Genomic DNA, 27,598 nt, shown 5'->3' with positions numbered 1-27,598 from the left:
CTCATGTCTCACACTATTTCTGATTCACCATATTTTGGTCTGGTTACCTATGGCTTTTCTGTGGCCTGTCTTTAAGCGGCAGTTAAAGTCCTTTGTGATGATGGCATTGGTCTTATGAATATCTTTTCACTATGAACTGGACAGAGATAATCAATATAGGGCCTGATCCGAAGCTCATAGGAGTATTTTCAATGATTTTACAGAGGCCTTAATGAACAGCCATTACATCATAGTCACTTTTGGTCACTACCCTCCCGCTTTGAATTTGAACTGGAGTGAAATGCTCTGTTTGGCTATTAGCCAGGATGGGCAGGAATGGTGTCCCTACCTTCTGTTTGCCAGAAGCTGGGAATGAGCGACCGGGGATGCTGGGCTAGATGTACCTTTGGTCTGACCCAGTAGAGCCATTCTTATGTTCCTATGGCCAAAGGGTTGAACTTTCTATTCCCCAGGTATAAACATTCTGAACAAGTGTGTCTAGAGATGGACAAAGGAGATTGGAAAACTTCAGAGTGAGCCCTATGTGATATTTGATCTAAGTGGATATAAAGATTTACTAGAGCCTTCCCTCCTCTCTCTGTCCTTATCACTATCCCTTTCCCATAGGAAACATCAGAAGAACAGAGGACTCAGATCTAATCTTTGCCTCTGAGTGAATCTGATTTACAAGTACACCAAAAAAGCTCCTGAACTGGTTGTTCTACAGTGTTGTTGCAATAATACAACAGGAATCAAGCCCCAAATATCTCTAGGAATACTTTTGAAAAATACATTTTAAAATGGAAGAAGGAAGAAAAAGTTGCTTTCAGATCCAAATATTCCAGAAATGCTGGTTCAAGATAACAGCCTCTTAGTTCTGACTAGAGTGAAATATAAAATCCCTCTTTACATTCAGTGATTTCTAAGTTTTAAAATATTTTGTTTTTTATTTTACATTTAGGGATTGGCTGGTGAGCCAGGGCCTAAAGGTGAACAAGTAAGTCTTCTAATACTAATCATGATATCAATCGCTGTACTCTCTAGAATCATCTAAATTTTAAGGAGCGTAAGACTCTTACAGCATGTGTCTTGTTTTGCTACAGGGTCCTGCTGGAGGAGAAGGAGAACCAGGAGAAAGGGGTGACCTGGTAAGACATTATTTTCACTTAATCTGTTTTAAGATGTTCTTTATGTGAATGATACTAACTTTTTTGTTTTATCTGTTGAAGAAACTTTTCCAACATGATTTTTTTTCCCATTAGAAACCAAATCTCAGTGTTATCATATAATTTTATCACTGCAAAAGTAGAGTGGATGTATGGGGGTTACATTGCAGAGTTTTGCAGTGTCCTTTGGAACCTGCTGCACCAGTGTCTCAGTTTTGAAATGCCCTGGCTCCTCTGAAACATTAAAAGCCTTGTTTTTGTTTTTAAAACTATATGTAAAAAAAGAAACAACACACTTGTCCATCAGGTCCAATATGCTACTTCTGGCAATGACCAATATCTGATGATTCAAAGGAAGATATACCCTTCTTCTACTTGTAAAGCAATATACTAACCAATTGTATAATGCAGTAGTCTGGACAAGAAAATTCATTCCTAACTCCTGCAACAATCAGCTTACTTCCTAACGTATGACATTTGATTACCCTTATGTCAGCAATTAAAAGTTTTTAAAATTGCAGGGGATTTGCTCTTCAGCAAGTGTGGTTCCTGTGAAGCAAAATTTTGAGTCTGCTACTAGTGAGTCAGTTTCTAAAGTGATGACATGGCGTGTTCTGTACGAAACACAAAAATATGACCATAGGGACATTTATTTGTAAAAACAGTTACTACATAGTAATTGCAATTATAGTAAATGCCCACTCCCCGTCCTGGGAAACCTGCTACTCCACTACAGGCCATCGAGGATTGGGAGAGCAACCACTTTCAGGCAGGGCTGGATTAACTCTCCTGTGGGCCCAGGCCTATTAGATTTTGTGGGGCCCCAGTATACAAGTCTTTCCCCTAATTTAAAACAAAATGATCACAATTATGGCATTGAGGCTATCAACACTATACTAAACTTGCCTTTTAATTAACATAAAACCATTCTGTGGTTACACTTCAGTTTTAAAACATATAGAATACAGTTAAGTTAATTTACAATAGCCTGCTTCTTACCTTGGAATAGCTGTTATATTAGTTTCTTTCTGAGAGAGAGTTTGGCTGCAGGAGGGGGCTCTAGGCTGGGGCAGCGTGTTGGGGTGCAGAAGAGGGTCAGGGTACAGGCTCTGGAAGGGAGTTTGGTGCAGAAGGGGATTCTGACCTGGGGTAGGGGGTTGGAATGCAGGAGGGGGTGCGAGGTGCAGGCTCCAGCTAGAAGGTGCTTATCACAGGCAGCCCCCAGCACAGCAGGGCTCTGGCAGGCTGCCTGACTGCATGCTGTGGCCCCACACCACTTGTGGAAGCAGCCAGCTGCTGGCACATCTCTGTGTGCCCCTGAGGGGAGGGGGACAGAGTGTCTCCATGCGCTGCCTGCGCCCACAAGCGCCGCCTGCGCAGCTCCCATTGGGAGCTGTGGGGACAGTGCTGGGGGCAAAGGCAGCATGTGGAGCGAACTCACCTTGCCCCCCCACCAGGGGGCACAGAGACATGCTAGCAGCTAGCCACTTCCAGGAGCGGCGCGGGGCCATGGCATGCAGGCAGCCTGCCTGAGCCCTGCTGCACCAAGGCCCCCTTTTGCCCAGGGCCCTGGGCTGCAGCCCCTAAAGCCCCTGCATTAATTCGGTCCTGCTTTCAGGGAAAGACCTCCATTGGTATTATGATAAAATGCATCTACACATCATTACGATAGTAATTTGAGCTCAGTGTAGGACAGTGATTTTGTTTCACAGAGGATTTTGAGATTTCCAAATCTGGTTCTGTTATGATTTGGAACAGAAACCATAAATTTCAAAATTCTTCATGAAATGGAATTACCGTTCTCTGCCCATCTCTACTGAGAGCCCTGGTTATGGGACAGTCCTCCTGGCAGGCTGCTGGGGATGCTGGAAGTCCTGGAAGCTCTGACTCGTAGGATATATTTACTTTAGAGCTGGAGGTGTAATTTTCAGCTTGGGCAGACATACCTATGCTAGCTTTGATGAAGTTAGAGCACTAAAAATAGCAGTATAGCCACAGCTGCACATGTGGCAGAATGGACTCGCCGTCCCTATCTGAAACCCTAGGTCAGTGGTGGGCAATCTGTGGCCCATCAGAGTAATCTGCTGCCGGGCCGTGAGACAGTTTGTTTACATTGACTGTCCACAGGTGTGGCTGCCTGTATCTCCCAGTGGCCGCGGTTAGCCGTTCCCAACCAATGGGAGCTGCGGGAAGTGGCAGGGGCTGCAGGGACCTGCTGTCCACCGCTTCCTGCAACTCCCAATGGCCGAGAATGGTGAACCACGGCCACTGGGAGCTGCAAGTGGCCATGCCTGCGGACAGTCAATGTAAACACTGTCTTGTGTCCTGCCAGTGGATTAGCCTGACAGGCTATGTGCGGTCTGTGGGCCGCAGGTTGCCCACCACTGCTCTAGGTACATAGGCAGGGAGGGTAGCTTATCTCTCTGTCTGTTCAGCCACAGTCACATTGCTATTTTTAGCATGCTAGCTCAATCAAAGCTAGCACAGCTATGTCTACCCAACCTGGAAATTATACCTCCAGCTCCAGTGTAGACATTCCTTCAGGCAGCCCACCAGGCAACCTGCCCCAGAGCTGGGGAGCCTGGGCTGCTGAGGCTGGGAGCTTGGTGACCCTGGTCTTCCAGGGCTTCCAGGCTTTTGGCTCCCCATCAGCTAGTCAGGCTGCCACCAGTAAGCTGGGCAGGCAAGATGGCATGAAAACAGGCAGGTTTTGAAACCTGCCTGGCTTCTGGGGGAATTTTGTTGAAACTGACGTGGTCCTGCAGAACATTCTGATTTCAGCAAATCAGAAAATTCTGGTTAAAAAAGAGTTTCAGCAGTTTTTCTGCCCAACGCTAATTATTATAGACCAGGAGCGGGCAAGCTGTTTTAATCCAGCCCTCGAGCTCCCACTGGGGAGCAGGGTCTGGGGCTTGCCCTGTTCCAATGCTTAGCTGGAGAGCAGAGTCAGAGGCTGCTCCCGCAGCTCCCAGAAGCAACGTCATGTCCTTCAGCGGCATGTCCCTTCAGTGCTCCAGCCAGGGAGCAGGGTCGAGGACTGATCCAAGCAGCTCCTGGAAGCAGTGGCATGTCCCCACCCCCAGCTCCTACGCATAGGGGCAGCCAGAAGCCTCCACTCTGCATGCTGCCCCTGCCTCAAGCACCACCCATGCAGGTCCCATTGGCTGGGAACCACAGCCAATGGTAGCTGCAGGGGCAGTGCCTGCGGATGGGGCAGTGTGCAAAGCCACCTGGACGTGCCTCTGAGTAGGAGCTGGAGAAGGGACATGCCACTGCTTCCGGTGGTGGCTTGAGGTAATTGCCACTTGGAGCCTGCATCCCTGAGCCTCTCCCCATGCTCCAACCCCCTGCCCCAGCCCCACCCCAGCACCCACACTCCCAGCCGGAGCCTACATCCCTTCCCACACCTAACTGCCTGTCTGAGCCCTGATCCCCCTCCTGCCCTCCGAATGCCTTGGTCCAAGCCCAGAGAACCCTCCTACACCCCAAACTCCTCATCCTAGAGCCCGCACCCAGCCAGAGCCCTCACCCCTCCCCCGCCCCCGACTCCACCACCCCAGCCCGGATCCCTGTCCTGCACTCTGATCTCCTCATTTCTGGCCCCACCCCAGAGCCCACTCCCCTGCAACCAGAGCCCTCACCCCTCCTAAACCCCAACTTCAATTTTGTGAGCTTTCATGGCTTGCCATACAATTTCTATTCCCAGATGTGGTCCTTGGGCCAAAAAGTTTGCCCACTACTGTTATAGACTATTACTGAACAATGGGATATTAGGGGGCTTTCCTTGTTTATGAAATATGTTTTGAAACATATATTAAATAAACAAACATATTTGATAATATGGTTACAAAAATCACTTTTTGAAATTGCAGTACTAATGGAAAAACTGAAATCTGTTTTTTTCACAAATAAATGTATCAGTACAAATTACTTCCAATCCTTCTGGTTGGTTTATAGGTGTCATTTTGTGTACTTCAGCATATTCCTTAGCTCTTAATAGAACAATCATTTTTTAAACATTGAGGAAAACATATCAAGTACACTGCATTTGTAATTGAATATGAATATCCTGTTCTGACATAATTTGTCTTATTTTTTGTTTAGGGTGATATGGGATTGCTGGGCCCAAAGGGATCAGTAAGTATGATGAACTACACTGTTATAGAAAATCAAAGGTATAATAAATCGTGTGGATTGTTTTCTGGTTTAGGAAACAGAACACAAATATTTAGCTCTTCAAAAACTGCCATGTAAGCAAATGAAATCCCACACTCATTTTTTTTTTTTTAAATTCTGGATGACTCTAATATGCAGACTAACTTTGAATAGGAATTCTCGTCTTGCAAATTAAACCCTGTAAAAGAACACGGTAGTTTTATTTGCAATTAGGATACGACTTGTGGCTATGTCAGTTTGGAGAGTGAGTGATATTGTATAAAAGCACTGGCAACACGGTGTCCTGCAGACAGTATGTAGTCTTTCTTCTGTGACAGTTCTGGCTTTGGGTTATAATGTCTTTGAAAACAAAATTATTTCTAGTACCAATCCCATGTACTACATTATCCTGAAATTAAAGATAGTGGGCTGATGGGGAAGCCTAGCAGAAGCACCTTATGTACCATAGAGGAAAAAGAATAGGAGATTTCATCTTGATCCTTTATTTTTGGCTCATCCAAGGTTGGGAGTATTACTGTAGCTGAGGGTTTGGTCTGTGACAATAACTGTTCTTACCAAGAGAAACTGAGGATGGACACTATAAAAAAAGCTCTTCCAGAATCATCAACAGAAGGTGGAATCATGGGTCTGGAAAAGCCTTCTAGCAAGCACTAGAATTTGTACACTACTGATAAGGAGCATTAATGGAATAAATGAAACATGGGATCTTCCAAGGCAGTGGGTCTCAAACTATTGTATGGGTGACCTCTTTCACATAGCAGGCCTCTGAGTGCGACCTCCCTTATAAATTAAAACACTTGTTTATATATTTAACCCCATTATAAATGCCAGAGGCAAAGTGGGGTTTGGGATGGAGGCCAGGGTTGTCCGGGGGGGCGAAGGGGCAAGTGGGGCAATTTTCTCCAGGCCCTGCAAGCCCTAGCCCAATGGCGGTCCGGTCTTTGGCAGCATTTCAGCGACGGGGGGCCCTTCAGTGCTGCCGAAGACATGGAGTGACTAAAGGGCCCCCTGCTGCTGAAATGCTGCTGAAGACCAGGACCACTGCCGGGTGAGTGACAAAGAGAGACTGGGGCAATGCAGAGTCTTCAGGAATGAGAGAGGGTTTGTAATAAACATGTTAAAGGCTACTTGCTGGATTTCCTTTGTGCAGTTCCAGTAGCCTTTAAGATAGCTCCATCTTGTGGGTTTAACAGAGATCACATATGGGTAATTTACCACATTTGTGGGCATCCCTTTGAGTTGGGAAATTCCCTGGTTTTGATAGATTTGTGGATGCCTAAAGTGCTTGGGTATTTATTTATTATTATTTTTATTGTAGTAGCACCCAGAGGCCCCAGTTAGGTCAGGGCCTCATTGTGTTCAGTGCTTCACAAACACAGGAGTGAGAGACTGTCCCTGGCTTGAAGAGTTTATAGTCTAAGGCCTGCACTCCACTAGAAAGTGTTTGCCCATATTCCATATGGCCATATAGATGTACTGGCAACTCACTTCCTTCCCTCCTCCCTCCAGGGGAGACACAGCTTATACTGGCAAATGAGTGCTTTTGCTGGTGTAGCTTATTCCAGTTCCCCAGACTAAAGACTTTTTTTGCTGGTGCATCTACACTAGGACCTGCTAAGTTTGGGGGCGTGTGTGTGATTTTTTCATACTCCAGACCAACATAGCTATGTCGGTAAAACTTTAAAGTGTAGACCAGGCCTAAGGCCCCTGCAACGTGTGTGCAAGGCAGAGTTCTGTGCCCAGGCTGAACCCAAATGAGGTAAACAAACTAACAACCCCGCCCCCCCGATCTTCTCACACTCTTCTGCCTGATCTCCTTGGCCCTCCATGTGGGCTCAAGGGGCTGACTGTGTACAGTAAATTTTAGAATCAGAGTCCGAGGCCCTAATCCTGCAAACATTTACACACATGCTTAACTCTGAGCATATGAGCAGTCCAATTGATTCATGTGCATTCAGTTTAGCAAATGTGTAAATGTTTGCAAGACTGGAGCCTGCATATTCATATGTACTTCACTACAAAAAAATCCATCAAAACTTCCCCCCAGTTCCATACTGTCAGAGAATATCACGTTTATGCAGAATTTCATATTAACTGATAGCACATACTTATGCTGTTGCAGTTGCCATGCGATGGGTCTGCAGGGATTGGCAGCTGGAAGACAGTCAGAACTTTTGTCATTAGAGGACTATTAGGCATCTGGAAAAGAGAGGGAGGTCAGACAGGGTGGAGAAGTCAGTTGTCTTGTTACTAGGGGTAGCTTCTGGGGCCCCTCTTCCAGTAGGATTGTGCATGGTATGAATTAGGACAGAACTTGGCCTGAAGTTTGAATATGAATATACTTTTAAAAGTTGTGCATCAAAAAATGTCTTATATGCACACCTAAAATGGATGCTGATTAATCTGTGTCAGTGAAATGGTTTATTATTCACCACTAAATTCAGGAATACAGAACTCTTCAGGTAAGGCTATATGTCCCATGATGGGTATGTCACTGCTGACTCCAGTAACCTATTTAAAAAGACATAGAAAGCAACTCTTCTGGTTCCTTCTTTGCCACTCTGCAAGCATCAATTGATCTAGGCCAGTGATTCTCAAACTTTTGTACTGGCGACCCCTTTCACACAGCAAGTCTCTGAGTGCGATCCCCGCCCTTATAAATTAAAAACACTTTTTTATATATTTACCACAATTATAAATGCCGGAGGCAAAGTGGGGCATTGGGGTGGAGGCTGACAGCTCGCAACCCCCCATGTAATAACCTCATGACCCCCTGAGGGGTCCCGATCCCCAGTTTGAGAACCCCTGATCTAGGCTCATATATGGTTTTCTGAGACACAGAGGGTGCATCTACACTGCAGTAAACAATGCATGGCATGGCTGCGGCTGGCGTAGGTCAGCTGACCTGGGCCTAAGGGGCTCCAGCCTCAGGGCTAAAAATGGCTGTATAAATCTTTGAGCTTGGGCTGGAGCCCAGGCTGAGACCTCATACATGGGAAGGTTGTGCTGGGTAGCTGGATAGGTAGCTGCTGGGGCAGCTAGAGTTAGGTAGCTGCTGGTGGGTGCTTAGGAGAAGTTAGCTGGGGCAATGTGGTGGAGGAGGTTGTTGCAGCTGCAGGAGGATGCACGAGCCAGTGTTGGGTTCCTCACTTTGTCCTTGTGCTGCCACTACCTCCTCTTCTCACTGCTCCTTTCTAGCTGTGCTCAGCAGAGGGAGCAACAAACCAGGATGCACTTGGTTGCCTGCTCAGCAGACACCACAGCAGCCCCATGTGATCAGAAGACAAAATTTCAAGCAAATGCCTACTGCCTTCCTGCAGCTCGGGTGGTTGAGATGGAAGAATGCAAGACCCTTGACAGATTTGCAAGCCAGACTTTCTTATTAAACAAATGCAGCTTTTACATTGCTGCAAAGATGGGGATTGCAAGATCCTTGCACCTTTTCATTCAGTGAATGTAAAGAGCTGTGGCCATTAACACCGACTGCTTAATTTCTGTTTCTTTGAAAAGCTAAATGATTGCAGTAAAGCTTCTTCCTTATAGTCATGAGGCTGTAGCTTAAATGCACTTTGATTACTTTTCTTCAGCGTATCTAATATTTATCATTATAGATTACAAAATGGGATGCTTCAATCTGCCTTAGTTTATGGCCTTTTTGGTTCGTAGACTACTTTTAAATATTTAATATTATAGGATTTGTGCAAAGGCTTAATAAAAAAATTAGTTCTGCTTCAGGAACTCTGAATAAGTAATATAGCATTGTGGAGGTGTCAAGTGGCAGTAAAGGGCTTGTTTAACAAGTCTCTCTTTCCATTCAGTTTATGGGCTGCATTGTCAGGGGAAATAATTGTTCCCCCCGCTGAAGATGCAGAAGTCCTCAGAACACCATGTTGCTTGCTTCAGTGGCTCTGCCCTGGCACAAAGAGAACAAATCCTTGGATGATTGAATGCTCCCCTCCTAAAAAGTACATTACTTGTCTTTCTGTGCAGTGTGGCTAGTCTGGGGACCTTTCATCCTTACATGTGGGTTTCACAGGACCCTACTACAGTAGCCTGTACTCACCAAGCTGAGCTTGGCTACCACAGAAAGGGCAGTGCCAGCACAATGGTACATTCCCCTGACACTGCAGAGGCTCCTCCTTGGGAGTCCGTGGGGTAGGAAGGGATGAGAGCTCTCTTGGGATTTTCCTTCTGTGACGATGCGGTTCTAGCAGGACCCAACTGAGAGTGCCAGTTAAGGACCAATTGCTTAAACAGGGCAGTTACAGCCCAAGGCTGGGGTTTTTCCACCTCTAAGGCAAACCAAACCAGACAGACAGAGAGGACTTTGGTTTCACCCCACAAGCAATTTCCTTAGACGCTCCAGTCTCCCAGTATCACCACCAGTCCCACTCGTCCTGGGGATGAATGGTTATGAAAACCAACACCCCAATAAAAGAAAATGGTTCTCTCGATCTCAAAGGACCAAGCCCCAGACCCAGGTTAATATACACATCAGATCTTACCCACAAATCACGCTGTTGCCAATCCTTTAGAATCTAAAATCTAAAGGTTCATTCATAAAAGGAAAAAGATACAGATGAGAGCTAGAATTGGTTAAATGGAATCAATTACATACAGTAATGGCAAAGTTCTTAGTTCAGGCTTGTAGCAGTGATGGAGTAAACTGCAGGTTCAAATCAAGTCTCTGGAGTACATCCCCCGCTGGGATGGGTCATTCAGTCCTTTGTGCAGAGCTTCAGTTTGTAGCAAAGTCCCTCCAGAGGTAAGAAGCAGGATTGAAGACAAGATGGAGATGAGGCATCAGCCTTATATAGGCTTTTCCAGGTGCAAGAACACTTCTTTGTTCTTACTGTGGAAAATTACAGCAAAATGGAGTCTGGAGTCACATGGGCAAGTCCCCTGCATACTTTGCTGAATTACAAGGCGTATCTGCCTCCTCTTTATGGGTCAGTGGTGTAGCTGATAGTCCTTAATGGGCCATCAAGCAGGCTAGGCAGAGCTAACACCAACTTGTCTGGGATGTCTCCCAGAAGCACAGTACAAATTTGAAATACAGAGAGTATAGAGCCAATACTCATAACTTCAACTACAAAATGATACATACATATAGACACCATAATTATAACCAGCAACCCATGACCTGGTCTTAGACACCTTATATGACCCCCCTTTACATAAAATTTGGTGCCACTACAGGACCTTGGTTGCAACCATGTTCTATATGGTCCCAGATTATATCAATAATGTCACACCTTCCCATGGAGAAATGTGGTGCCAGTTACTGCAGAGAAAGTCTGCAGTAAGTTACAATGCTTACCTCCTTTCTGCTGTTCTAGGGACAGATGCAGGTGAAGGGATCTCATTGGAGGCAAGACGTTGGGGGAAACAAGTGAAAATGTGAAGGCCTAATGTCTCCATACACAAGCCACTGGTCTCTGAAGATCCACCCCTGATCTGTGAAGGAAAAATCAGAAAAAAATTATAGGAGAGTTTAAACACAAGAGGTAAAATCCTAATCCTATTGGGGTCAAAAGGAGTTTTGCAATTGACTTCAGTGGGGCCAGGATTTCACCCATAGACTTTGAACTTCCCTATGCAGGTTCACCCTGCACAGAGGAGCATCCAGCTCTTAAAATAATGTGGGCCGATACATATAATAGAAAGTTTTATAATCCACTAACCAGCTCTTTGTTTATTTTGGATTTTAGTGCAGCCCTTCCCTCATGCTTTGTAATAGAAAGGATATTTTTCTTTAAAAAAAGCAAAGAGTCAAACAATAGCCAACAAAATTTGACAGAGGTGACCATCATCTTTCATAGTAAGCAATGTGAAAGCGTAGGCATTGCACACAGCATATCTGTTACTGCAGAAACATAGTGTATGGCTTGTATTGAAAAAATAAAGTCATACAAAGTCACTGTCTCTCATCTGTAGGTTGGTAACCCTGGTGAGCCTGGCCTTCGTGGACCTGAAGGAAGTCGTGGACTGCCTGGCATAGAAGGGCTACGAGGCTCACCTGGACCTCGCGGTTTGCAAGGTGAACAAGGTGCTCCAGGTCTGCCTGGCAGCCAGGGTCCAGCAGTAAGTGTTATTTTTATGTTATACAGATTCTTCTGTCTCTCAAACACCACCTACAACAAGGAAGCAGTTATAACGGAGATGTGTTTTTCTGCTGGTGGGTTAGGGACATGCGTATGGAGCCCAGGTGACTTCAAACACCCCACACATTCTGGAATACATTATTCCTACTGAAAAGAATCTGGAGGCTATAGTGGATCCCAAATTGAATATGAGTCAACAGTGTGATGCGATGATGAAAAAGGCTAATATTCTAGGGTGTATTAACAGGAGGGTCATATGTGAGACACGGGAGGTAACTGTCCCAATCTACTTGGCAGTGGTGAAGGATCAAGTGGAGTGCTATGTCCAATTCTGGGTTCCACATTTAACAGAAATGTGGACAAACTGGAGAGAATCCAAAAGACAGCAACAAAACCGATCCGATTTAGAAAACCTGGCCTGCGAAGAAAGGTTAAAACAAATTGGGCATATTTAGTTTTGAGAAAAGAGGACCGGGAGAGGGGGAATCTGAGAAGTCTTCAAATATGTTAAGGGCTGTAATAAAGAGGACTGTGATCAATTGTTCTCCATGTCCATTGAAGGTAGGACAAGAAGTAATGGACTTAAATCTGAAGCAAGGGAGATTTAGGTTAGATATTAGGAAAACTTTCTAACTCTAAGAGAAGTTAATTTCTGGATCAGGCTTCTAAGGGAGATAGTGGAATTCCCATCACTGGAGGTTTTAAAATTGGACAGACACTTGTCAGGGATGGTCTAGGTTTATCTGGACCTGCCCTAGTATAGGGGATGGACTTGTGTTCTTAAGGTCTCTTCCAGCCCATATTACTATAAATCATGTGACAATTGGCTACAGTGTAGTAATGTCACATATCTGAATAGTTGGAACCTATGGTACTCAGTCTGCAGCCTGACTTTTTCTATTCATGTTCTTATACTGCATACATTCCTGTGGTATGTGTGTGTATCAAGATCACAAAAGTGGTCCATACACTGATACTCCCATTGACTTCAATGGGACTAGTCACGTCTGAGGTTGAAGGTCTGGAACTTTTATCATCAGCCAGTCAGAGTCTTAATTGCATTCTCATTTTATAAATAACTATTGTATATTAATTGCTATTAAATATTTTTATCCCAGGGTAGAGAGCCAACAGATCAGCACATTAAACAGGTCTGCATGAGAGTCATGCAAGGTAAATAATTGCAATGTTTAATCTTTCTTGTGCACTTAAAGCAGGGGTGTCAAACACCAGTGCGCTGGTTGGATCCAGCCTTCTTGATGTATTAGTGTGATCCATTTGACATATTCAGATTCTGCAGAATCTAAGCTTTGGGTTTTTTTTTTTAAAAAGTAAGTTTCTAGCCTTCCTAGTTGCAACGATAATCTTCCAGTGTGAAGCAAGTTTAACCCAGGAATAATCACTCCTGTTTCATTTATTTTAGGGGGGTGCCCATCAAAAGCCTGATGATGACATTTTAAATGTCACCATTAACTATTTGATTGCTGATCATTTAGCAGAAAGAATAAGGGAGGAGAGGGAGTACAGCACATAGGAAAGCAGGAATTGCCACAAGGAAGAAAATGCAAAGGGAAAAAAAGAGATGACACAAAGGAGAGGGATAGAGAAAGGGAAGGAAGAGAAATAAATACCAGAAATAAGAGTGGTCCTAAAGTTGAGCACATTTTTCCATTAAATGATATTAACTGTGAGAAAAGCTATTGAGCAAAGAGAAAAGAATTGTGATAATATATAATTATTACACAAAGGCCATCCTGTGCCCTTGATCTTTATGCAAACTCTGTACTGTCTTCAGAGCTCAGCTGTGGAGTAAGGGTGCTTCTAAAGCTGTAACATTTATTAAAAATTGAACTTGTCCCCATATACAGAATGAGTTTGATTTCCCTAGCGTAAAGAAAGTAGAATTTGGATGAGTTCATTGTACTCTTTCTTGGATTGAATGCTTTCCAATGAAAATAACCGATAAAAGAAACATTCCCCTCACTTACACTCTGTGCAATACTGTTGACCGATGCAGGGACTAAATGGAGGCAGAATTTGGGGCTTTATCAAGCAGAAACTGTTTTCATGCAAATAATTGTGGACTAAGTCCAGCAGTATTGGGCCCCCTGTTCATTTAGAAACAAAACAATTGCTAAATAGGCTCATTGTGTCCAAAACAATGTAAAATTATATTTGTAGAGTCAAATCCTGCCCCCTACCCCCCCGAAACCCATGCAGCCCTATGGAGTTCTCTGATATAAGTCTGCCTGTCTTGGGGTTTACATCAAGCAAATTACTGTCATCATTGAGGGGAGAGTTTGCATTTATATGTATACTTGGAAGGATTAGATTTGTTTTTTTATCAGTAAGTGTCAATTTCACAAACCACCAAAAATATTTCCACTGCTAATAATCGAAATTTAAAAGATAGGCAAAGTTAAAAAAATGCTGCTTGAGAACTTATTGGAGTTTGATTTAAGAATATTTACTTGCTATATGTGACATGTGATACTGATAGTGTGTTTTAATGGTTATAAAACTTGAACTTTTTGAATGTTACCACCTATTGTTATTACATAATTGTTATATGACTTGTTATAATAATTAGGCCTAAAAATTTACCCTAATTGTAAGCTCAACTGTAAAAAGTATGTAAAAGTTCATAAAATGTCATAATAACCTATAATAACAAATGTTAATGAAAAAAGGGATGAAAAGAAGAAAGACCGAAATAACCTTAACAAAAGGGCCTACTAATATGGTTCAAATACTATGTTAAAATCATACTTAGTAAAAACAAAACATATAACACTAGAAATTAATAATTGGTGTGTCATAAAGTAGGCCTAATTGGTAAACAAAATGAGGCGATGGGCTATTCTACCCATCACTGCGTTTTTGGGGTCCTTAAAAAAAGAGACTTTGTGGTAAAAAAGATTAAAAGCAGATGGAAACTATTGAAGCAAGTTCACCATCATTGCTGCCACCCTGCCGTTTCTTGGAACCCTGGACCTTCATCATTCTAATCCTGAAAAACTCCCTACCCAAACCAGGCCAAAAAAGGAATCCAAATAACATTGCCACCTCTACTGGCTCCAGCTAACTCCCAGACACCACCTAGAATAAAATAAAATCAGACTTGAACAGCAGCAGCAGCAGCAGCTCTTGCTCATCTCAGCTTATTTCTTCTTCTATCCAAAAACTGATTACTACCATCTTGGACACAGTTCAAGAGGCTGGCAAATAAGAGGGGATTTCCTTCTGAAAACTCCTTCCAGCTAAAGGGAAAGAGAATAAGGAATGTTGTTAAAATAAAAGCCTTACTTGAGACTTTTACATTTCAAATACTTTAACTGTTTTTCCTTATTCTTTATATCTTTAATAAAAGATTGAAAATTGGTGTGTTTTCCATAGTACTAAGCAAGCTAAAGTTTCAAGCATCAAACCCCGAACCTTGTTTACATTGTTTAATGTTAGATAGTAACTAAATTATGTTAACACCTTTGGTCCATATATTCCATAAAAATTAATATAACAGACCTTTCATAAGTTCCTGCAAATGTGAAAATTTAAATAGATAAAAAATTCTAATATCCCATAATTTGCACAACTGTGAAAATCTAAATTGAGAAAAGTAGAAAAAAAACGTTAAAATAACTGGTGATATTATCTGTCAAAGTTATAAAGAAAATAAAAATCAAATTCTGCCAAACCTGTTTATATGTTAGGAATTTGCATCTCTATTTATTAAATTGGAAAGTGGATTAAACTGTGGTTTGAAGAAAAACATCATTGTGGGCCAGATGCTGCAGTCTAACAGTGCAGGACCTGAATGTGGAGGTGGGGAGGAAAGGCAGCTTTAAGCCACCTTTACACTAACCTGATTCTGTGGCTGACTAGTGGCTGGTCCCACTCCCAGCGTAAGAGCAGCCTCAGAGCTGCTCTGACTTGTTCCCAGATGCTCACAGCCCCATGGAACTGTTCCATCAGTCACGGATAGCCAGAGCATAGCAGTGCTTCAGACTCTCCCTTTCCCCAGATATGCCATCCCCCCATCCCAGTCCAGGGAAGAGAAGTGGGTTAGAGCTACTATGCTGGCTCTACATGTCCTGCGGATCCCCCTTACATAACAGGAATCTCCAGGCAGCTATTTAAGCAGCCAGTTCTTAGGAGAGGATCTAGCTCTCTATCCACAATGGATATTGATTGGTAAGAATTTTAGAACAAGAGCTGGAGAACAGCCTCTCATGGGAACCCCCACCCCCAGGCGAAATCACTGTCATGATTCCCTCCCTTCCACTATGGTCCCATTGGAGAAGGGGTTACTATCTCTGCCCTCCCCTGTGGAGGAGGCACAGATCCCTGCAGAGCCTTGTAGCCAACTGCATAGACCATCTGCCACGGCTGCCCCAAAGCCTGTATTATCTTTTTTGCAGACTCTCCTTACATCTGGGAGAGGACAATGTTTATCCCCTCATACCAACTCCTGCCTAGGCCCCAGCTTTCCCTATCGAGGTTTAAGGACCCACAGAGTGTCCTGCAGGTGGGAGCAACTATGCCAAGGGGTTGCCTGGGCCTTCCTACTTTTGTACAGAATAGGGAGAGGGTTACAGAGAGGATTGCCTCTGCCTGAGGACCTGAGACAGCCAATCCCACCCATATTACAGAAAAATGAACATCTCTTATCTATCAAACAATCCTTTGCAGCCCATTGAATTGACAGTTCTTTTGTGCAGAGAGTTCCCTGCAGTTCCCAGCGATTATTTTGGTAACTGGAGACTGGAAAGTGTTTTTATGAAAAAAGTAAAACTTCGCATAATCTGAAATCACTATGCGTTAAATAGGATGGTAGCTGCCTGCACTGAAAATGTGATTTGCTATTGGTACCTGGTTCACTGTTAAATTATAACATTCAGCCATCCACCTGCAATATATATAAAAATGTAGAGTTGGTAGGAGCCTTATAGGATTAAGTGACATGTCAAAGTGAAAATCATGGGCAAATATTCAATCCCCTAACTCTATTTGTTTGGTGGGATTTGAGTCTAAACATTTTTAGAATCCTTGAAGCGCCAAAGAGATTATTAGATGTCTGCCATAGAATAGAAGATGCCCTTTGGATATTAGGCTATCACTTACTGGGATGACATCATTGTTCTTTATTATTTAATTTGAAAATTCTCAACATTTTTTTTGAAACTGCCCAACAGGATATATCTTATTTCATTTCAGATTTGATTGCTCTAGCAAAACAATATTTTGATCTGTCCGTTATGAGTATTAAAGGACCTGTCTAAAAGAAGTGTTCTCTTGAAAGGTAGAAATGCAGGGCTGTGGAAGAGGCTTATAATGAGATCAGCCCTAGAACTTGAAGCATATACTTACAGGCATCACAACTAGTGATGAATAAAATGATCTGGAAATATCAGTATTGTCCCATTGTACCCATTCAGACCTCTCCAAACAACATTCAAATCTTTCAAATATTCATATCCAAACTACATTGCTCCTGAAACCCACTTTGTTTAAAGATAACTGCCTGAAACCCAGCTCTTCATGCTCCAAATGTCTCTCTCACCTACATATTGTATCCTGCCTTCTATGCAGCTGTCCCGAGGCTCCCCCAACTTTAGCACCTTCCTGTCCCTACTGGAATCATGTGCTTACACATTCTAGGATCTCTCTGTTCCTTTCCTGTTGAGAAGAGTGTGTTTAGCCAAGAAAAACAGACTGTCTGGCACAGAATTGGGACTGACTGTGCTGAGGAATGGCTGTTAAATGTAGGCAAGGATCTCTGGACGGAAGAGAACGGAATAGTCTGAAAAGGGGACCACTGCCACTAGAATGAGCATGGCAGTGGCTTGAAAGAAAAGGAGGAGGAGGAAGTAGTCTGTGGAGGCCATTCTAAGGAACATTGTGAAGCTGATCCTACTCCTATAACAATCAGAAGAGCTTTGTCATTGACTTTAATGAGACAAGTAACCATCTGAACCATGCAGAAAAATTTGTGCATACTTACAAATTGAATTTATGCACATTGCCATGGCTAATGAAGTGCAAATTTGAGTATTTTCCCCTGAAGATGTGGGTTTAGGAGCTGCTCTCTATAATTACCTCATGTGCCATGTCTTGACTTAGCGTTATATGTAGGATGATATATTTCTTCCTTATTTTGGTATTCTTTACATGCCCTTTCTTTTGAGGCCAGATCCTAACAAACATTAACTACAGTAAAACTGAAACCCACTCACCCTGTAAAGAGACACCCTTATTTTCTATTTTATTAATTTTACAGATAGACATTTTACAATGTAAATAATTTATTTAGATGATTTTAGATTCTCACAGCCACAAAATGTTTTGTGAGGTTCAAAAAGCACAAGACACTACTTTGTAGGATACGTATAGAGTAAGCAGCTTGCTATTGACCGCACTGGCTCACAGAAGCCTCCTGTGTCATGGCTTATGGAAAATGCCCTGTAGAAACGTTGTGTGATGTCATGTGCATCATCCCTCTCTAACAGCTTCCATGGTACAGTATTTGCTGTATGTCAGCTATCCTTTCCCCTTAGTGACAATCAAATACAAAATGTTGGGAAAGCCACTTAGGGTCTGTCTCAACTAATTTAGAGTCTGTCTCTTAATTTCGCTCTTCCTGTTTCTTTCTTACAGAACAACTTGCTCAGCTAGCAGCCAGCCTTAGGAGGCCTGAATCTGGTGCTACAGGTCTCCCAGGACGACCTGGACCACCAGGTGCTCCTGGGCCTCCTGGCGAAAACGGCTTCCCAGGACAGATTGGATCCCGTGGTTTGCCAGGTCTTAAAGGTCCTCCTGGTGAGATTGGTTTTAAAGGTCCAAAAGGTAAGAGAAGCTGTAATAGGCTTTTTAATTTGTGAAGCATAAATGTTGCCTGCTTTTTGGTAAGGTGCTTACTTATAATAGAGAATCAAAATCACACTGAAGTGATGTTGACCTTACAAGGAACTAATTTAATCAACACAGAGTATGGCCTCATGAGTTATCTGAGTCGTAAAGCTTTGAGCACTTCTATTTTAGGATTAATGCTGTAACCTCCTTTCTCTACCGGCAAAGTGGGTGAATTTAAGTCTCTAATTTTTCTTTCCTTATTGTTTACTTTCACCTGCTAAGCCATGAGTTCTAGTGTCTCTGGGTACATCTAGACTGCAAAAAAGCCCCCTGTGGCAGCAAGTCTCTGAGCCCAGGTCTACAGATTCTGGCTCATGGGGCTATTAAAAATAGCAGTAAATATGTTCCCACTTGGGCTCGAGCTCAAGCTGTGAGATCCAGCCTCCTCACTCCATTTCAGAGCCCGATTGGGAACATCTCACTGCTATTTTTAGTGCCATAGCATGAGCCCCAGGCTGTATACCAGGCCTCTGAGATTTGCTGCTGGTGGTATTTTGCAGTGTAGACATATCCTCTGAGGCATAGAAAGATAAAGGGCTGAGGGACTAAGGGCCAAATTTTTAAAGGTATTTAGGTGCCTAGTGGGATTTTCAAAAGCATCGAGGCACCTAACACCCAGATGCTTCTTAGGTGGTTCTGAAAATCCCATTATGCACCTAAATACCTTTAAATCTCTGGCCCAAAATGACTTACCTAAGATCACATAAGCCTCAGCTCAGCAAAGCATTTGGTCTTAAATCCAACCCTAGTCATCCAATCACTTAACTACATGCTTAACTACTGTGCTGATCAGAGATGGACTTCTGAATTGTGGCCATCATGAATAAATGGCAGGGTCTTGATTCCTAGTTAATCCCTAGAACTCTCCTCACACCCATTTACTGTATCTCTTCCCCCCACTCAAGGTGTGTCCACACCAGTGGTAGCTAATACATGGTAAAATCCTGGGTGGACAAGGCAGCTTGGCCTTTCATACATTAGTAAGTTGAGATAAACAGAAGGAGGGAGAACTAGCAGGAAAATACATTTTTTTCCCCTAGTGTAGACAGGGCCTTACAGTCTTCTCTCTTTTATTTACCTCATCACTTTACATCTGCTTAGTTTTTACCATGCCTCCAGTATGTTCATCCTGCAGCTCACACGGATGGTGCTCTTTGTCTTCTGATACACCCTCTGAATGTAAAACCAGCCATGTTTCATCAACAAACATCACTTATTCATTAAACTTTATGGTAATATCAGCCTATCATTTTAAATCCATCAGATCTCTTAGCTTAAAATCGATGAACAAATCTTCCTTACTGTTTTCCTATAATAATCAAACAAATTCTACATTCAGCACCATTGCACTGTACATTGCAAAATCTACTGATCTGTGTTAAGGAACTGGCTTACCTAATGTATTAAAAATCTTTATGTAATCTAAATTAATAATTTTTTGTTCCTGACTAACAGGGGTTTTTCTTTCAGCGGACGGTTGGGGGAAATTTTCTGTAAAACTAAAGTACTTAATTTCTGTTTCCAGCCAGCAGTGGGTTTTTTTCTTCCCTTCTTGAATAAGAGCAGCAACACAGTCCTTTTAAAAATTCTGTTCCCTTGCAAAACCCTCTGGGTAATAGGATTGGAGTGTTAGTTTTTGTCAAAAGCAAAATCATAAAACCCTGATGAGAGGTACAGTATACAAGGAAAACACAAACTTTAATTACAGTGGTGCTAGAGATCTGCAGATACATTAATGTAGGAATTGCTCAAGGAATTATTTTCAAGAAATTCTATGGTCTGTGTTATATAGGTCAGACAAGGTGATCACAATGGTTCCTTCTGGCCTAGGAATCTATGAATATATAATATAGTCTCACCCACATTCTCTTCTTACAAAGCCGGAAAAAAAATGGAGGCACAAAGGTTCACATACTGAACACTCTTTACCTGGCCAAAAATGTAATTATAAAATACAAGAAAGAAAAGTTTAAGCACAAACAATGAATGAAAAACAGCAACTAGAAAAAGCAACTTCCCATAATGCCATGCTTCCATGTTACCCTCTGGTAAATTTGTGGGTGCATTTCTAAATACCTCAGTGGTAGTATGTCCTATCCCACGCAAGGTTTTTGTAGTAAAGAATGTTTTTTAGGCTGTAAAACATCCATCACCTGAAATTGGGTACATTTGTCAGTAATTGTGCTTTGGACCAACTGTTACAGAAAGGTTTCTTTGCATATAATGGTCAGGTAATTTTTCTGCACTCTTGAATACAAGAGAACTAGGGTAGGAAAGTGAGATAAGTTCAGGGAAAGCTGCTGCAGAGGCTTCAGTTCAACCTAAACAACTGGAATTGCAGGAGCATTTTGATGTTGTTTGTTAAGGGGAGCTATCTGAGACATTTCAGTCTGTATCTATTTTGGCACCTAGACACCAAGATGATCAGTGCCTTAGAAACACAGATAAATATTAAATGCTTCTGATCTTGCTAGTTTGGCTTTGGAGGATGGAAAGTTTTTAACTGCTGTCAAGGAAAAAACGATTCTGCAGAAGAATTACATGTTGCCAGGGCCTCCCGGGGGAGGGGAGGGCAAGTGGGGCAATTTGCCCCAGGCCCCACAGGGGCCCCCATGAGAGTTTTCGGGGCCCCTGGAGTGGGGTCCTTCACTCGCTCCGGGGGCCCCGGAAAACTCTAGCGGGCCCCCAGAGCTTCTTCTGCTCTGGGTCTTCGGTGGCAATTTGGTGGCGGGGGTGCCCCACTGCCGAAGACCCCAGTACTCCTGAATCCTCTGGGCGGCCCTGCATGCGGCTGTTGATCTGAACTAAATACACAGTATGGCTCTGAACATGATAAGCCCTGCCTTCTAGTACTATTTTATTAATAAATGCCAAAAGGGTACATGGTGTTCTGCAGCAGGCAAACTGTGCCAAACAAATAACAGGTCCCTGCGCTGAGAATCAGTGTTACCATCTGAATGCACAGTGGTGACCAAGAGGTTATAGAGACATACAAAGATGCGGTCCTGAATGCAGGGGGAAAAGTGAGGACTGGGAAAGTATAGCTGGGAGCTATTTGCAGAAAGGTGAACCCATGGGATTGGAAAAGGTCATCCAGAAAGAGAGTCAAAAGAGAAAAGAAATGAGGTCCAAGCAGGGCCACTGAGTACTATGGATCCATGGAAGAGCAAGCTAAAAGAATAGCCAGAGAGGTGAAAGCATAATACAATGGAAATCTGGAAGGAGAGTGTGTGAGGAGTGATTAGCAGTGTCAAGGATTGAGAAGATTGGGTCTGAGGGAGGAGGTCTTTAGTGAGAGCAACTTTGGTGGAATGAAGGAAGCCAGAAATGGAAGTTCAGTCAAAAGCCACTTTGAAGCAGGTCAGAAAGAAAACTGGAAGAAAATTGTCAGAAGGTGCAGAGGGTACACTCGAGTTTAGTGCAAAGAGGAGAAGCGTGTTTATAATGGGCAGTAAACACTATTCCAAAGTTTGCAGTAGTTTGGACTACTAAAATACATATGGGTAACATGACATCAAGGCCCCCTACTGCTGTAATTACCAGGACAGGGTTAATCTCCAAGTGGGGAGGGCAGCTATAATCTTCTCTGAAATTTGGAGATAGCAGCTTCCTCCTGTAGCACACATTCGGCATCCTCAATGGATATTCAAACATGTGTGCTATCTCAACAGCATCAGCTCAAATGACTTCCTAAGAAGTTTCTGCTGTGCCCTTTCTAACTAAGTGATAATTGGTTATTCTGGCTGTAGCGAGTTAGGACCATGAAAAGAAAATAAACCATTCTAGTTTTTGTTCTAAACTTTCTGAAACATTATTAGATTTATACTTCAAGGGTTAAACTACTAACTTTCTACCTGCTGCGGAATGCCAAGGGATTGCATAGGCCTCTTCGAAAGAGGATGAAAGCATCTACAGTGACTCTATATGGAGTGGACAGCATTTAATCCAGATGGCCAAAGTAGCAAAGATTTTAAAGCTCCCACTCAGGGGTGAAAATAATAATAAATTCTTACCGGTACGGGGCTGGTTCCAGCCCCCAGAAGGGGTGGGGCCTCGGGTGGAAGGAGCAGGGCTGGGGGGGTCAGCCTCCCCCAGCCAGCCCATCCACGCTGCCTGGCCCTTGCCGCCCGGGGATCTGGCAGTGATTTAAAAGGCCCCGGGGCTCCAGCTGCTACATTCCTTCTTCTTTCAGGTGCCTAATAAAACCCAGTTTGGATGTCAGAGAACATTCTAATAAGAATGGGGTTCTTTTTCTCCTGCCCTAGGATGTGGAGCCATGACATCCAAAGCAGTCATGCACAAACCTGCTCAGGACCCAGCAGCTGAGAACTATTGTACTTTGTAGCCCAGCTAGTTCAGCCTTTCCCCCAAAATGGCTTGCCTGTTTTGTCCTTCATGTTTTGTTTTTGACTAGTCTCTCTCAAGTTATATTGGGTAGCACTATATGAAACAGCATAATCCAATTGTCATTTTAGGGAAAATGTTTTTTTACTTTGTCTGCCCTTGAGTGCAACTGCTGTGGATAGTAATATGCTTAATTCACATTGAATTTTTACAAGAATATAATTCATTGTTGTTTGCAATGTTGTAGTTGAGTTGGTCTCAGGATATTAGACAAGGTGGGTGAGGTAATATCCTTTATTTGACCAGCAACTCTGGATGCGAGGGACAAGCTTTCGAACAACACAGACCTGAAGAAGAGCTCTGTATAGCTTGGAAGCTTTTCTCTTTCACCAGCAGAAGTTGCAAAGAATGTAAGTCAGGCCATCACTCAGACATGCTTGCTCTGCACCTCACCAAGTGAGTCCTCTGCTAAACTCCCCTTCAGTTGTCCTGATAGTTAAATGCCTTGAGGTAGAAAAAACTGCTTTCCACAGACTGTGAATGACATTTCACTAATTTACCTCAGGTGAAGCTGGTGAAAAGGGGGAGAGAGGACTTCCAGGCAGAGGACCCAAAGGCTTACCTGGAACAACAGGTCTTCCAGGTAAATATTCTGGGGTGTATGGAAGTGATAAGAGGAATATATAAGCAGGGAAAGTAAAGGCAGGAGGAAGAACTGACATAATTTTGAAAAATTTCAAGTGCAGGCATTTGTTAAGGAATCAGCTGTATGTCTGTATTTTTATATTGTATATAAATGGTTAGACTGTCATGAACAAGGATTATCATCATCATAGTAAGAGAAATGGGCCTGGGCCTGATCCTGTTACCATTGAAGTCAATGACAAAACTCCCATTTCAGGATTGGGACCAGCTTGTGTAAATCAAAAAATGTCATATATGCAATTCCCATAATGACAACCACAGAAAATGAAAGAATCCTACCCATCAGCAACAGTGGAGTCCTCAAAGCCTCTGTTTACAATTTGGGGGCTTCAAATTACAGTTCTCCTTTACTTTTGTGGTCATTAATTGCCATGTTGTGTCACAGAATTCCAGAACCCAGATTCATGCTCATAAATGTAACACAATTGCCCTCTAGTGGTTAAATGAAAAGGTACATTCATTTTCAATATAATAAGTTCTCTCTGCGGCACATTTCTGAGTATATGTATGGATATAAGCTAATGAATGTCCTTCTCTGTGTAACAAGGATAATAGTAAACACAGATGTTTGGGATGTCTGAAAACCTCAGTTTATATAATATAAATGTACCACTTGAAGAAACTTACAGAAATTGCTTATTATTTCATCAAATCATTGACAATTTAAAGAGAAATACATAAAAACACACCTTGCTACACAACTGTGTGTATTGAGAGTCACATCTGACTATAGGACAAAAATAATTTTTTAGTGCTTTTTACTCCTGTTAGCTCTAGTGAGTTAACAGCCTGGATTCTATCCTTCTTGTGCATCATCAACAGAATTGTTCACTAAGTTCTAATTATTAACACTGCAATACCACTGATGGCAGTTGAGCTGGACAGAGGTAACTGTGGGGAGAATTTGGCCTATGGAAACTTTATTGCTCGTAATATGTGAGAACCCAGTCAAGCTCTGGTTGAGTTTGGAGGGATGGCTAATAGAGAAACATCTTTTAATGTGTAAAGGGAACACATTTTATATAGAACTTAGAGTAAACATGGAACCCCACAAAGCTATTTTCACAGTCACTTAAGAACAAAACCAAACTTTAAATAAAACAATCCACATTTTATACCTGCCATGTAGTACTTGTGTTTACATATATGTCCATTCTTCCAGGTGAACCCGGCAAACCCAGCTATGGAAGGGAAGGCCGTGATGGTGAACGAGGCCCACCAGGAGTGGCTGGTCAGCCTGGAGTACCTGGTCCTCCAGGTCCTGCTGGTCCTCCGGGATATTGTGAGCCATCATCTTGCACAGTGCAAGCTGGACAGATTGCTGGTAAGAATGTGAAAGGGCCATGAAAGAGCAATGCAAGTGCTGTGAAATGTTAGTATCAGTTTACTCTCTGTGCACGTACAGCTGACAATAAAAAAAATGGAGAAATCTGCCAAACAAGGAGGAGAAACCTAGCATCCAAGGCTTCAATAGAACGTACTTTAACACATTGTTGGTATGTTCTTACAAAAAGGCAACCAAATTAGAATGACGGTGCTTACAAAACTACACAGGCAAGACCCTTTGGCTCTCTCTTCCCCCTTGGAGACAACAAGGCAGTTGTCTTAATTTCTTTTAAAAAATAAAGCCTTTTCCCAGTCACTTCTACCCCTTCTCCTTTTCCCTCCCATCAACTAAATAAAAAAGACAGAATGGTTTGTTTATCTCAGTTGTAGCTGTAACTTTTTTTTTTGATACACTTGTAAAATAAAGTCCATGGAGCTGAATTGAACTAATCAGATCATCTCAGCTATATTCATTTCACCATGTGTTTGTGTTGTACAATGTATACTAAGCCTCTGTCTCCAATCACTGTGATTTAAATTGTAGAAACATGGCTGCCAGACCCTTCCTGTAAAAACATGCCACACTGAATACTTTGTATGCTGTAAATCTCTGTAAATGTGTGATCACTGGGTTATCATGAGTACATCATGTACAACAATCTCCACATGTAATGCTGGTTTTCATTTTTGTCTCCAATTTGTTTTGAGTTCCTACTTTTATATGAAGCCTACTCCATCTCAGGTCCTTCTATGTGAAATCAAACTAAGAAGGCAAGAAGCCACTGTGAAGGGAATTTTAATAGCCACAAATAAATGAGTTTGAGATTATTTATTTTAAAGGTCTAAAGTGACATCTCTGGTTGTACAAAAGGAAGAAATAAATAATGTTTCTTAACCCCTTGCATGTTTTTGTATGAATGGTCATATACACCACAGTTCAAATAAATAGTTCAGGTAGAGTCTATCCCATAGAGACATCCCTGTTTCCCTTTTCTATTACAGCTCTATTGCTAGAGAAAAATGTGCCATATGGATATTTTTGTTTCTCTCCACCATGTAAATTAAAGTTTATGTGTTTTGGAATATAACTTCTCTAAAGTGTCCTCTCTTGAGACAGAAATAAAACTGTCCTGATTTAATGCTTTTTTCCCCCACTGACATTAGTTTCAAAATAATTTTAAAATCTACACCTGGGTACAGGTGCCATAAATATTAATGTCTTCTAGTTCTTCACTTTTTCTGCTTATGCTCAAATCCTTCACATTTTTGTGACAGGAAATAAAAATGGTGGTGGAGAGGGGAATCAGTCAACTAAGCTATGTTTTGCCCAGAAAATACAAACAAGATCAGTGTGTTTTGGGGAGGAGGGGAGGGAAATCCTGGAAAAAAAAAAAAAGTACTTGAAACACTTTCACTTGATGAGACTGTACATTAAAGCGCAACATATTTCTGAGTAATTCCTTTGAGGAGCAGTAATGAAATTAACACCTACCAGAACAATGGCAACCAGAACTGCTTCCCACCTCCAGTCAGTTACTTCTTGTTTGTGGCACATACCAAGAGGATGTGGTGGCAGATCCAGCACAGCACTGAAGCACATGTATTGTCTAACTATTAAAATATTACCACTGCAGTGGTTGAAGCAGATCACAATAGGAGGAGGGGAACTCTCTAGTTTTGGTGGCTGTTGCAATGGCCAAGATCTTAGTGTTACAATAGCAATATGGCAGTTACAGGATGTACCTTTGGGAAGAAAATAAGGACAAAAGAAGAAAAGTACACAAAATTGGTTCATGGCCCCAAGCAGATCCACAGCCTGTGCTGTGTGTGTGGTGGTACTTATGAACATGTCTGTTGTGGAGCACCTATTCCTATAAATTCCAACAGTTACACTGGACCAGGATAGGGAATCTGTAAGGATGTAAAAATAAGTAACAATGGGAGGTTTGGCTGGCTGTCCCCTAGCAAATTTTGAAATACATTTTAAAAGATGTTAAGACCTTAAAAGGAGAAGGAGGTGTTAACTGTGAAATTGCCATAACACCTTTCCCCAAATAGCACTGCCTCCTGCATCCCCCTCCATTCTTCTGCAGCAGCCAGCTTTGACAGGGGCAGCCAGTGGCCTTAGTGCCATTGAGAACAATGGGAGAGAGCTGCCATTTTGAGATGCTCTGAAAGAGACTTCTTTTGCCTCTGCTGAAGGAGAAACTTCAAGTTATGATGAATAATGGGAAAAAGCCAATTAATTCTAATTTTTTTAAATGACCCTTTGCACAAAATATATTCAAGCTTCATGTATCTGCCACTCTTGTGTAGTCAGAGAGTGGCCGAACTGTGAGCTTTTGGGACAAAAAGGTCTGACATTGAATGCTAAGTTTTATAAAGGATCCATTAAAAAAAATTATTCTGAGAGATTTACTTGTAGTGTTCAAAAAAATTCATTCCGTACTCAGTAAATGTAATTTTGGAGAGAATACACTGTATTTGTCATAGTACATAACTAAAAGGTTGAATCCCTGCTTTAAGAACAGAACAACTCAACCTTAACAATAATTAAGGTGCTTCTGGAATTATTATTTATTACTAATATTATGGTATGGCCTAAAGGCCTCAACCAAGATCAGGGCTGAGGCACTGTATACACACTGATAGCGAGAGAGGCTCTGCCCCCAAATGCTTACAGTCTAAATGGCCAAGATAGACAAACTGAATTGCCCAAGGTCACAGCAGGACACTGGCAGAGGCAAGCATTAGAAGCCAGGTTTCCTGCATCACAGCCAAGTGCTCTGTCCACTATACCACATTGCCTCTCAGCTAAAGTCCTCTACTCTAATACCCCCATGATGTCAACAGTGAAGGATCTGCCCCAGGGAGTTTAATTCTTTGGAA

The 27,598-nt window shown here is 42.5% G+C and overlaps 1 protein-coding gene across 1 annotated transcript in view; it reads left to right on the top strand.

Annotated features, from left to right (window-relative positions):
* COL9A1 (collagen type IX alpha 1 chain) overlaps nucleotides 1–25,586 on the top strand; it is a 100,721-nt gene extending 75,135 nt beyond the window's left edge. Inside the window, exons 30-37 of the mRNA XM_032785687.1 lie at nucleotides 941–976; nucleotides 1,083–1,127; nucleotides 5,250–5,282; nucleotides 11,259–11,405; nucleotides 12,544–12,598; nucleotides 18,080–18,268; nucleotides 23,244–23,321; nucleotides 24,546–25,586. Coding sequence (XP_032641578.1) covers nucleotides 941–976; nucleotides 1,083–1,127; nucleotides 5,250–5,282; nucleotides 11,259–11,405; nucleotides 12,544–12,598; nucleotides 18,080–18,268; nucleotides 23,244–23,321; nucleotides 24,546–24,730 — 768 coding nt within the window. The 3' untranslated portion in view covers nucleotides 24,731–25,586. The remainder of the gene's footprint in view (nucleotides 1–940; nucleotides 977–1,082; nucleotides 1,128–5,249; nucleotides 5,283–11,258; nucleotides 11,406–12,543; nucleotides 12,599–18,079; nucleotides 18,269–23,243; nucleotides 23,322–24,545) is intronic.
* The last annotated feature ends 2,012 nt before the right edge of the window (nucleotides 25,587–27,598 follow it).

The sequence above is a fragment of the Chelonoidis abingdonii genome, chromosome 3 (assembly GCF_003597395.2).
Source record: "Chelonoidis abingdonii isolate Lonesome George chromosome 3, CheloAbing_2.0, whole genome shotgun sequence".
Taxonomy (NCBI): Eukaryota; Metazoa; Chordata; order Testudines; family Testudinidae; genus Chelonoidis; species Chelonoidis abingdonii.
This window is presented reverse-complemented; position numbering and strand designations above follow the sequence as displayed.